Source organism: Panthera tigris, chromosome E1 (genome assembly GCF_018350195.1).
Source record: "Panthera tigris isolate Pti1 chromosome E1, P.tigris_Pti1_mat1.1, whole genome shotgun sequence".
NCBI lineage: Eukaryota > Metazoa > Chordata > Mammalia > Carnivora > Felidae > Panthera > Panthera tigris.
In genome coordinates, this window is record NC_056673.1 from 42,709,432 (window position 1) to 42,719,670 (window position 10,239).

A 10,239-nucleotide genomic window follows, 5' to 3' on the forward strand; every position below is an offset into this window, starting at 1 on the left:
TGCCTGGTGCCGCAGAGCAGCGGCGGGGTCGAGGGACTCCACGTGCCAGCTGTCGGGTGCAGGTGGTGGCAGGACGCGTGCCTGAGCTGAAGGCCCCCCTCCCTACACGGTGGCTCCAGCAGCTTGAGGGAGTATCTTCCCCATTAAAAGCCTGGTCACTGGGAGTTCTCCCTTTGTCTCCAGAGAGAAGAAGATGGTGGAGATCAACTTCCTGTGTGTCCACAAGAAGCTGCGCTCCAAGAGGGTGGCTCCGGTCCTGATCCGGGAGATAACCCGGCGAGTTCACCTGGAGGGCATCTTCCAAGCTGTTTACACTGCCGGCGTGGTATTACCAAAGCCTGTTGGCACCTGCAGGTAAAGATCTCTTACAGGGCGCTCGAAGTCCGGGCGTGCCCACTCCAGCTGAGGAGCTCGTGCTTCAGACTCGCAGCGCCGGCGCTAAGTTGGTGCCCGCCCCAGAGCATGTCTCCTGTCTGATAAGGTGGCAGGTGGGCGCCCACGGAAGCCAGGTAGGGAGCACGGAAGAGTGAAGGGGGAGGTTGTGGGCACAGACAGGAGAGCGGGTGCCCTGTCCAGAGGGCTTAGCCATTCTCAGCTCCCACTGATTCCTGCCTTTTGGAGAAGGGAGGGCAGTCCGCTGGGGATTTGCTTTAGTTTTTAAGGACCAGCCCAAGTCTGGATTTTGATGGTAAATGTCCAGAGGTGTTCGGTGGTTGGCACAATTTTGTTTTGAATATTATGTGGGCCAAAGAGACATGTCGGATCCCCGTGTGACCCAGGGACAGTCTCTGCCTCAAATTCAGAAGAGAAACAGCAGGCGAAGGCAGTAGAGGAGGGAGGAGGAGGATAAACATTCCGAGACCTAGAAGGCTTTCCATGGACTTCATTCCACAAGTGAAGGTGGCTCTTCCCAGACAACTGCTGTAACAGAGAAGTGGCTTTTGAAATCAGGAAAGACAGATAGGAAATCCGGGAAGAGCTGTGGCAGGTCTGCTCTTACTGGTGGGGGGATGTTGGCGTGCCCAGCGCCGCCACTGGCGCTTATGGGGCCTTGACGGGTCTCTCACGCCACCTGCTGGCCATCTGGAGAGCTCCATGCCATCGCCCTCCTTGGGACTTGCCAGAATCCTCTGAGGACCGGACATTTGTGTCCCTACAGGTACTGGCATCGGTCCCTAAACCCTCGGAAGCTGATTGAAGTGAAGTTCTCCCACCTGAGCAGAAATATGACCATGCAGCGTACCATGAAGCTCTACCGACTGCCAGAGGCCAGTGGTGCCCTGGGGCGCTGGGCAGGGGCAAGAGAGGCCAAGGAGATCCTGGCCCTGGGCAGGAACGCAGCACGGCTTTGGCGGGGTGTTGGGAGCGGGAGCTCATCAGAAAAGTGACCCACTTCGTCGTTTCTGGATTCCAACCCTCCTGCCTCTGCTGTTTCTGTTGTCTGTAGCAAGGGTTTTATTTTAGTTTTGCTTTCTCAGTTCTCCTGTGTCTGCACCTGGGCTAGCTTCCCTGTCATCTGTTGATGAGCTCAGAGAACATCTATCCTCTGTGATTTTAGCCTTAGCGAAGTATAAAGAGCAAGATGAATCTACTCACTGACCTGCAGCGCAGCCCAGAGCCCAGTATGAATATGCTCTAGAGCATCTGGTGGGCAGGGAAAGGAGGGGTGACCCCAGCCTGTGAGGGAAGCCTCGAGTTCGTCCTTCCTTCCTTCCTTCCTTCCTTCCTTCCTTCCTTTCTTTCTTTATGTTTATTTTTGAGAGAGAGACAGAGCATGAGCAGGAGAGGGGCAAAGAGAGAGGGAGACACAGAATCTGAAGCAGGCTCCAGGCTCTGAGCAGTCAGCACAGAGCCCGATGTGGGGCTCAAAACCCATGAACTGTGAGATCATGACCTGAGCTGAAGTCGGACGCTCAACCGACTGAGCCACCCAGCGCCCCTGTAAGCCTCAATTTCTAATCCCAGCCCCTCTGCACCCTCCCCCCCCCCCCCCCCCATCTCGATCCAAATTTGGCTGGTGAAGGACTAGGCAGCCTTGAGTGAGCTGGTTTTCTGCTCTGGGTCTCAGGTTACCTAGTTTCTCAATGAAAGAAATGCTGCTCCTTGCTCCCCAGTTGTGCGTGGTTTCAGGATCCCCCCCCCGCTCTGAAGGCCACGTGTCTTCCCACAGAGCTCTTCCATTCCGTGGCAGCAGAGCCACTGGGCACCTGCAGACCAGAGGGGCACCCGCCTGGATTCGTCAGCCACCAGACTGGCGTAATCACCCTGGAATTGGGCTCCTCTCGCACTGGCCCCGGGTCGACAGTGTCCAGATTTGAGAGACGGTGTAGCACAGTTAGATACTGCCCCAAAGATCAGATTTGGGAGGACTGTGATGGAAGTCTTTCTGTTATTATGACAGACTTGTCTTGAGTTTTAGGCAGGCAAAGAGCATTCTTACAGGGGTGTCGTAGCTAGAAGGTGTCTCTGGATCTCCCCACCTGTGGGTGAGAGGCCCTTTCAGTGCAGGATTGGAGGTGTCCTTGTGGGAGCCACCATGTAGAAACGAGGTCAGTGAGTGTTCTCTGGAGACCTCAGGGTTAGCGAGAATTTGGGTGGGGAGAGATCCTCGAACTCTTTCAGAAGCAGTTTCTACACAGGGAAGCAGTTGTATCAGGCAGTCCCCCAGATACAGAAACTGTAACTCCCCCCGGCTTTCAGACTTGGCTGACCCCACCTTTGTGTGTTGGGCCTTTGGGGATGTTCTGTCGGCACCAGTATTTACTCCGGAGCATCACATGGCTTCATTCCACTGAAGCCTTCCTTAAGAAAAAGCAGCTGTGGGGTGGGATCCTGATTTAAGATGAACTCCCAGGAGTTTGGTGCTTTTCTTCAGGGTTTAACTTGCAGCAGGCCCTGCTGGAGGCCCTACTGGTGCAGGGTCCGAACAGACAGACAAAGCAGGCGTCTGCTGTGGACTCTGCTGGGCCCACGGGCTCCACCGGGCCTAGACTGGAAGCTGGTCTGTGACATGCTCTAAGTCTGCCGGAGAGAGACCAGCCCAGGAGGAGATCAGCTACAGTTCAGTGGGAGATGGCGAGGGTTCGGAGGAAAGGAGCCAAGAAAGGCTCCACTAGGCTGATGGGTAACACTGGGCTGGGCCTTCCCCAGCACATCCATGAGGGTTTTGCTCTGTCACAGCACTGTTGACATTTGGGGCTGGGTCATTTTTTGTCATGGGGAGTGGCTTGTTCATTGTAAGATGTTTAGCAGCTTCCCTGGCTCCTGCCCACGAGATGCCAGTAGTGCCCCTCCCCCTTGTGCCAACTGAAAATGTCTCAGAGTATTGTCAGATGTCCTCCGGGGGCACAGTTGCCCCCATTAAGAACCACTGGGCTGGAACGACAGGACAGTCAGAACTGCCAGCTGATCCAGGGGGTGGACTGTCTTGTGCTCCGTGTTAGGGAGTTGAGAGCAAGGGAGGGACGTGATGGGTTGTGTTTCCTTAAGCAGGTGGCCGGGCCATATGGATGAGCGATCAAAGCGATAGCCTCAGCCAGAGAGGGTAGCCTTCACTAGGAGGGAGAGGGCCAGAGACCCCGACAAGGCAGGACTCGGGCCTGAGTGCAGTGGGGCCGTGAGCGAGGGGCCATCGCCAGGGGTGACTGAGGATTGTCTCTTGAGCACCTGGGTGGAGGGATCCAGGGTTAGGGTAGGAAAGGAGACTGTGAAGTTTTTGGTTCCTGCAGGACTTGAGAGGGAGCCAAGATGCTCACGGCACAGCTGATAACTGTGTCGTCTTTCTTCATTCCAGACTCCCAAGACAGCTGGACTGCGACCAATGGAAAAAAAGGACATTCCAGTAGTGCACCAGCTCCTCACCAGGTACCTGAAGCAGTTCCACCTCACACCGGTCATGAGCCAGGAGGAAGTGGAGCACTGGTTCTACCCCCAGGAGAATATCATCGACACTTTTGTGGTGGAGGTGAGTGGGGAGGGGTGTTCTGGGCCCGGGTGAGGCATCCTCCTCGAGTGGCTAGGTTTCTCACACTCGGTGACTGAAGACCCAGCCGGTTGATGGCGGTGTTGGCATCCTAGACTTCCTTGGCCCTCCTTGCTTGGTCCTCCCTGAAGAATGGAAGTTGTAGCTTGTACTTGCTAAAATGGTGCCCTCTGGACTTGGCACGGGCCCTTCTTTCCTTTATCCCAACCCCCAGTCCCCACTGGTGACACAGTAGAAGAGAACTGGTCCCTTTTCTTCAGGTAAGCCTTCGTTTCCCTGGCCGTCTGGCTTGAGGTGGTGCGGGCCAGGCATCAGGGACACCGTCTGGGGGAGCGTGAGCCGCCTGAGGTCCCTGACAGTTTGCAGGCAGGGCGAGAGCTCAGCAGGGTCAGCCCCTGGTCCGGCCTGCCTCTTGCTCCCGGCTCTGTCCTCGGGTGTCCTCGGCAGCGTGTTGTCTCCTGCCTGCACATGCTGTTTCGGTGTGCCCCCATTGTTCTGAGGGGGCAGAGCTGCCTGCGGGTGGTGCGGAAGCAATAGGAAACACTGTTCCCAGGCTGCAGGATCACCGCGCGTGCGTGACGTTGCCTTTTATTGTTTTCCCTGCAGAATGCAAACGGTGAAGTGACAGATTTCCTGAGCTTTTATACACTTCCCTCCACCATTATGAATCACCCAACCCACAAGAGTCTAAAGGCTGCTTATTCTTTCTACAACGTCCACACCCAGACCCCTCTTCTAGACCTCATGAGCGACGCCCTTGTTCTCGCCAAAATGGTGAGGAGCGGACTGGAGGGCCTGGACACGTGTGGGGAAGGGCAGTGGGAGCAGTGGTGAGCACAGCTGGCCTCCCGCTCTGCTTAGGAAGGGGCCCACCACTCCTCAGCCAGCGGCTCAAAACTAGGAGGACCCACATGAAGTGAAGGCACTGAACTCCTGATTTACTTCAGTGAGTTTCGTTCTCATGGGAGACGCTCCCAAGGAGCCTGAACAGCCAGGCCTGCTCCGGGAGTAAAGGGGTTCTCCTTACAACTTCCCCAGCATGGCAATGGGGAGATTGGTCCCTGTCGTGGTGAGTCATTGGAGTGGCTGACTGTAGCACGTGGGGGGAGGGGCCCAGGCTTTTAAAAAAAAAAAAAGAAAGAAAGAAAAAAGACCCGAAGAGGTCAGCGTCAGTCAGTCCTTCGTCGTGGGTCCCGCCCCAACTGAGAGCGGCCCCCGTGGGCCGGCCAGATGGTGGCCAGTCTAGTCTGTGCCCCGTGAGAACTTCTGGTCAACTTGGTGAGATTTAGGAAACGTCTTTCTCTAGCAGTGTATCAGCGGCCCTAAAGTCACAGGGTGCACACTGAGGCCTAGTAGTTGAGGTGTCTGGGGAGTAAGGGGGAGACAGGAGTGCTGAGCAGCTGCTAGGAGCCAACTTCTCAGAGGAAGGGCTTCCGGGCTTGGTCTCCAGAGAAGACGGTGCCAATGACTAGTGTTTGGGGGAGGCAGGAGCAGTGACCCGGACGCCGAGTACACGAGTGTGCACTCGGAGGGCCAGTGAGGAGAGGCCGGGCGTGGTGGCGTTCTGAGTGTCCTGAGCGCCTCCGATGGAGAGCGGGTGCCGGCTGGAGTCTGGATTTAACGTGGATGCAGTTAGACCTTCTGAAGGGAGATTGCTGTCCTGGCCACCTGTGCCATATGGCTTTGACATGATGGAGGCAGGAGGGCGAGGCAGCTTTGATCTCTCTTCACCTGTTCTTGTTTTTCCCTGCTGTACAGAAAGGGTTTGACGTGTTCAATGCCCTGGATCTCATGGAGAACAAAACCTTTCTGGAGAAGCTCAAGTTTGGCATAGGGGACGGCAACTTGCAGTATTACCTTTACAACTGGAAGTGCCCCAGCATGGGGGCAGAGAAGGTACGTCCGCTCCTTCAGCAGGACGGGGCCACGGGACTGGGCCCTTGTCAGCTGGCGTTCCGGGCCCTGGAAAGTCTCCTCCCTCTGAGGGCCAGACCGGCAGAGTCCACATTCCCCTTTCTGCAGCAGGTGTGAAGGTGGCAGAGGGGACAGGCCCCAGAGCCATACAAAAGCAGGAACCCTGTCTCCAGCTTCTCTCCCCACGAGATGAGCCACCTCGGCTGGCTGGAGGCAGGGCATTCGGGACCGCTTCAGGGAACTGCAGGTCGAGCTGTCCGAGGTCAGCTGGGAGGGTTAGAGTCAGAGGATCTGAGGCGTCTCCTGTGCTGGGCTACTGCCCTCATTCCCTGCATGACCCTCAGCCCTTCCTCTGATGGCTCCAGAGGGCAGCCCGGGGCTATGGTGTCCTCAGCACTTATAGAATGCGTGACAGACCAGCTGGAGGGAGGCCTCATGACGAGCGTGGCTCAGGTTGCTGGCGGTTGCTTTCCTTGAAGGAGCTGGGTGATGTACGAAGCCCCTCGTGAAAGTTGAGTGAGGGCTCCCGGCTCCTGGCGGCACTGTGCAGATCCAGTCCCTTGGACCTTCTGAACCGGGTGGGAAAATGGGGCAGACTTTGGATGGCTGTCAACTCAACCCTGCCTCTCCCTGTTGGCTCTCCTAGGTTGGGCTGGTGTTACAGTAATCAGTTGCCAGTGAGATTCTGGATAAAGCCACTGAGAATTCAAACCAGAAAATGGAACCCCACCACTTGTCGGTCCAACTTTCACAAACGTGAGAATCCCTGGCAAAGGGAACAGAACTGAACCGGCTTTACCAAACCGCCGCTGAACTTGACAATTGTATTGCATTACGATGGCGTAGGCTGCGCGATGTCACCTCTGGCCGTGTCTCTGGTCTCCCTGTTTTCCAATTAATCACATCCTTACGCAGCCGTGATCAAGGGAATGTAACTGCTGAAAACTAGCTCGTGATTGGCATATTATGGAGTTAACGGGTGAATAATAAAAGTATATATATATATATTATATATATATAAATATTTTAAATATCTTTCATGTTCCAAATGTACAAGGATGCTCGGTCTCTAATGAAAAACTGAATCCAGATCATTCCTCAAAATTAGAATGCAAGGACAGTGCCAGACAAACACATACTGGTACAGTGAATTGTTTCGTTCTGAAAAGCAGGCATTGACTTTTCTTAGGGGAGCAGGAGAAAGAGGATGTGGGGAATCTTAACCGGTCTCCCTTCTGGATGGGCTGAAATGCTGATCTTCGAGAAGGCAGGGTAAGGTGGAGGGACTGTGCTGACCTTGAGGAGGGCTCAGAACTCCCAGGGCTGCAGGTGGAGTCCTGGGTGGGGCTGTCCCTACTCAGAGGCTGTCCTGCAGGGGCTGGTTCTTTTCTGCATTCTGAAACTGGGCAGCGGGGACCATCTGTGGAAACAGATTTCTTTTATGGAGTCCCTTCTTCCCCCTTCGCTCTGCTCCCTGTGGAAAGTCATCCTGCCAACTGATTTTAAAGGGCTCTTTAGCCAGCTGTTGCCAACTTTATACGGATGAGTCCCCTGTGAGATTGATTTTCCACTGCCTGGGGTGACTGGCAGTTTGAAGGGGACCTTTGACCTCCTTGTAGCATCTGGGACCTTGTGGAGACCATACCAGTGCAATCCTTGCTCGGCTCATCTTAGAGCGAAGAGCCAGCACCCTGACCACCCTAGGGTGTCTGGCCAAGGATGGCGTGGGGCCGATACCCAGAGCCCTTCAGCCACCAGCCCGTGGCCTGTGCCTTCCAGTCCATTAGCCAGCTCTCCTGCTCCTTTCCAAGACGCACAACCTGCAAGTCGTAGCAAGGAGCGGTGGCCGGACACCGATCTGGATTTTGACAGCAGAAATGATCTTGTGTCACCATTGTCTGATCTGGTTTTCTCTGATGATGTGTTGGGGATTTTTGTGGTAGTGGTGATGGCTGTTGATGCTGCCAGTTTCCCCAGGGGCGATGGAGCCTCGGGTCACGGGGCTGTCTGTGCAGGCTTTCCTCAGTTGTGCTCAGTCAGGTAGCCTGGGGAGGACTGGGCTGTGGAGTTGCCAGCAGCCCACATCCAGGCCTGTGTAACTGCTCTAGAAGAAAGTAAACGGGAGGTGGTGTGGGCCGGTTTCCTGGCTGCTTGCACTTCTCGGCTTCTTGTAGGGGGGAGGAAGCCTTAGCCAGGAGGCCATGCTCTGCAGGCTAACGGAGCCGAGTTTCAGGCTGTGGGTTCCGGCGAGGTTTGCCAGAGGCTAGCCGGGCAGGGTCCCCAGAGCTGGAGGAGATCGTGTGCTTGGGCTGGGGGCCGCGCCACCTGCGCTGCCCACTATGCAAACTGCTGCCGCCGCTCCGATGTGTTGCATTTTCGTCAGCGGCCTCTAGGGGCCTCCCTTCTCCTCGTTGCCCCTGTGCTGCCCACTGCATGCACCAGCGATCGTGGCTGACTTTTGACTCCTTGACTCCAAGATACCCAGACCAAAGAAGCTGCTGTTCTTAGCACGATGTGCACTGCATTCCGCAGACAGGAGGAGTCGGAGAGACCGGGGCTTGCCTTTACAGCCTCACAGACATCAGACACAAAGCGCCCCAAGTCCCAGAGCAGCTCATCCTGTGCGAGCACCTGAGGATATCAAAGAACAAAGTGCCCGACTCGTTCTTACCTTGGGCAGGACCCGGAACTTGGAAAGGTTCCCCGTCGTAAGCCTGGGCCAGGTCCCGGTCCAAGCTGCCCGCTGAAAGTTGGGGTGCACAACAGCCCCTGGAGTGAGCTTTGCTTTGGCTAACCCGGTTCTGGAATGGAAACTCTGAGTCCCTGGCTGCTATAGAAGAAACAGATCTCCGGGAAAGGCCTCCGTGTCTCCCTGCAAAACCATGTGGCCTGCTCCTTGGACTCTGCATGGTAGGAACCCTGCCCAGCCCTCCACACTGCCTCCCGGGTCTGTGGGAGTTGGCTTGGTGCCTGCTGTTCGTCTCTCTTTTTGTCCAGACAGATCCCACGTTCTTCACTCAACCCCTTCCAGGACTTCTGGTCAGAGAGCTCAGAGAGAAGCATTGTTTGGGGTTCAGGGCTCTTCACGAGGAGCCTTGCAGGATGGTGGGGGCTCCAAGCTCATCACCTCGGACCTGCTTCAGGCAGCCGTTGTTGGAAGTTCTCCCAGGGATGGCCCTCACCCTGCTGCCACCCTGGGCTTTTGGACTCCATGTTTCCAGACGTTTGCTTCCTGCTTTTGGATTGACTCTACATTTGATCCCCTCGCACATTCCCATGGCCTCCGACCTCTTTGTAGGGGAGAAAGCTGGTTAGAAAGGAAGCCTCAGTTCCGGATGGAGGTGTACCTAGGGTTGTTTCCCCCGCACATGCCTACTTTCAAAGATGCTAACGTTTGGTTTGAAGGCTGGCCCACACCAAGCCACCTCGACACCCAGGTTTGTGGGAAATTCAGGCCTTGCCTGCAATTCTCATGTAACTGTCATGGCCCCCCTCACTTGCTGCTCACTGAAGCCTAGGGGTGGGGGTCCCTGTGGTCTGAATTCTTTGCCCAAAGATGACCAGCATTTAACCAACGGAAAAGATACCCAAAGGCCTGGGTAGCTTCACAGAGCTGCAGTCTGGGAGAGGGAGAGGGCCTGACTGTTGGGCTAGGAGAGGGGGCAGGAGCACATCCCTGGCCGGTGCCTACCCACCCAGGGGTCAGCCTTCTTGTGGCCTGGCCTGCCTGCCCTAGAACCAGAGTCGTCTTCGGTTTTGCCCCACCGCAAAGCAAAGGCAGGCCCACCAACAGGCTGTGCTCCAGGAGGCTGTGTGAGACGGTCTCATTCAATTAAACTCAAAAATACTAACTGCAGGCAAGGTGCCGAATCTGGGAACAGGGAAGGGGGAAGCTTCACTTTTGTCTGGGCTTTTCTCTGGGCTGTGGGAGGGGCATCCGTTTCCAGGGCGGGGAAGTACCAAACGCATTGTAGTTCCACTGGTTACATCTCACTTGTTTCTAATAAAGGAAGCAGCTGAACCAAACCTCTCTGCCCTGGCATTCCTCTGGTCAGCAGGTGGCAGTGGAACAGAGTCTGTGACCCAGGCTGGAGCAGCCTCTCCCAGGGCCACAGGGCCCTGCAGGAAAGCCCCTCGTGACCAGTCCGTGGAGGCAGCCTTTGAATACTTTCCTTTGGCAAGGTTTCTCCTTTCAGGGCAGAACTGGGCTCTTTTCCCCTGACTTCCCATCCGCCGGTGAGGAGTTGGTACTGACCCAGGTTCACTCTGTGTAAGAGGAGCAGCTGGCTTCTGGGCCAACAGTGGGGCACCTTGGCGGAGGGGCCCGTCCCTGGCTTCCACGG

The 10,239-nt window shown here is 56.0% G+C and overlaps 1 protein-coding gene across 1 annotated transcript in view; it reads left to right on the forward strand.

Annotated features, from left to right (window-relative positions):
• The window catches only part of NMT1 (N-myristoyltransferase 1), a 33,791-nt gene extending 23,863 nt beyond the window's left edge, over window positions 1-9,928 (forward strand). Inside the window, exons 8-13 of the mRNA XM_007093832.3 lie at window positions 184-354; window positions 1,160-1,268; window positions 3,794-3,964; window positions 4,589-4,756; window positions 5,741-5,878; window positions 6,543-9,928. Coding sequence (XP_007093894.2) covers window positions 184-354; window positions 1,160-1,268; window positions 3,794-3,964; window positions 4,589-4,756; window positions 5,741-5,878; window positions 6,543-6,563 — 778 coding nt within the window. The 3' untranslated portion in view covers window positions 6,564-9,928. The remainder of the gene's footprint in view (window positions 1-183; window positions 355-1,159; window positions 1,269-3,793; window positions 3,965-4,588; window positions 4,757-5,740; window positions 5,879-6,542) is intronic.
• Window positions 9,929-10,239: the final 311 nt, after the last annotated feature.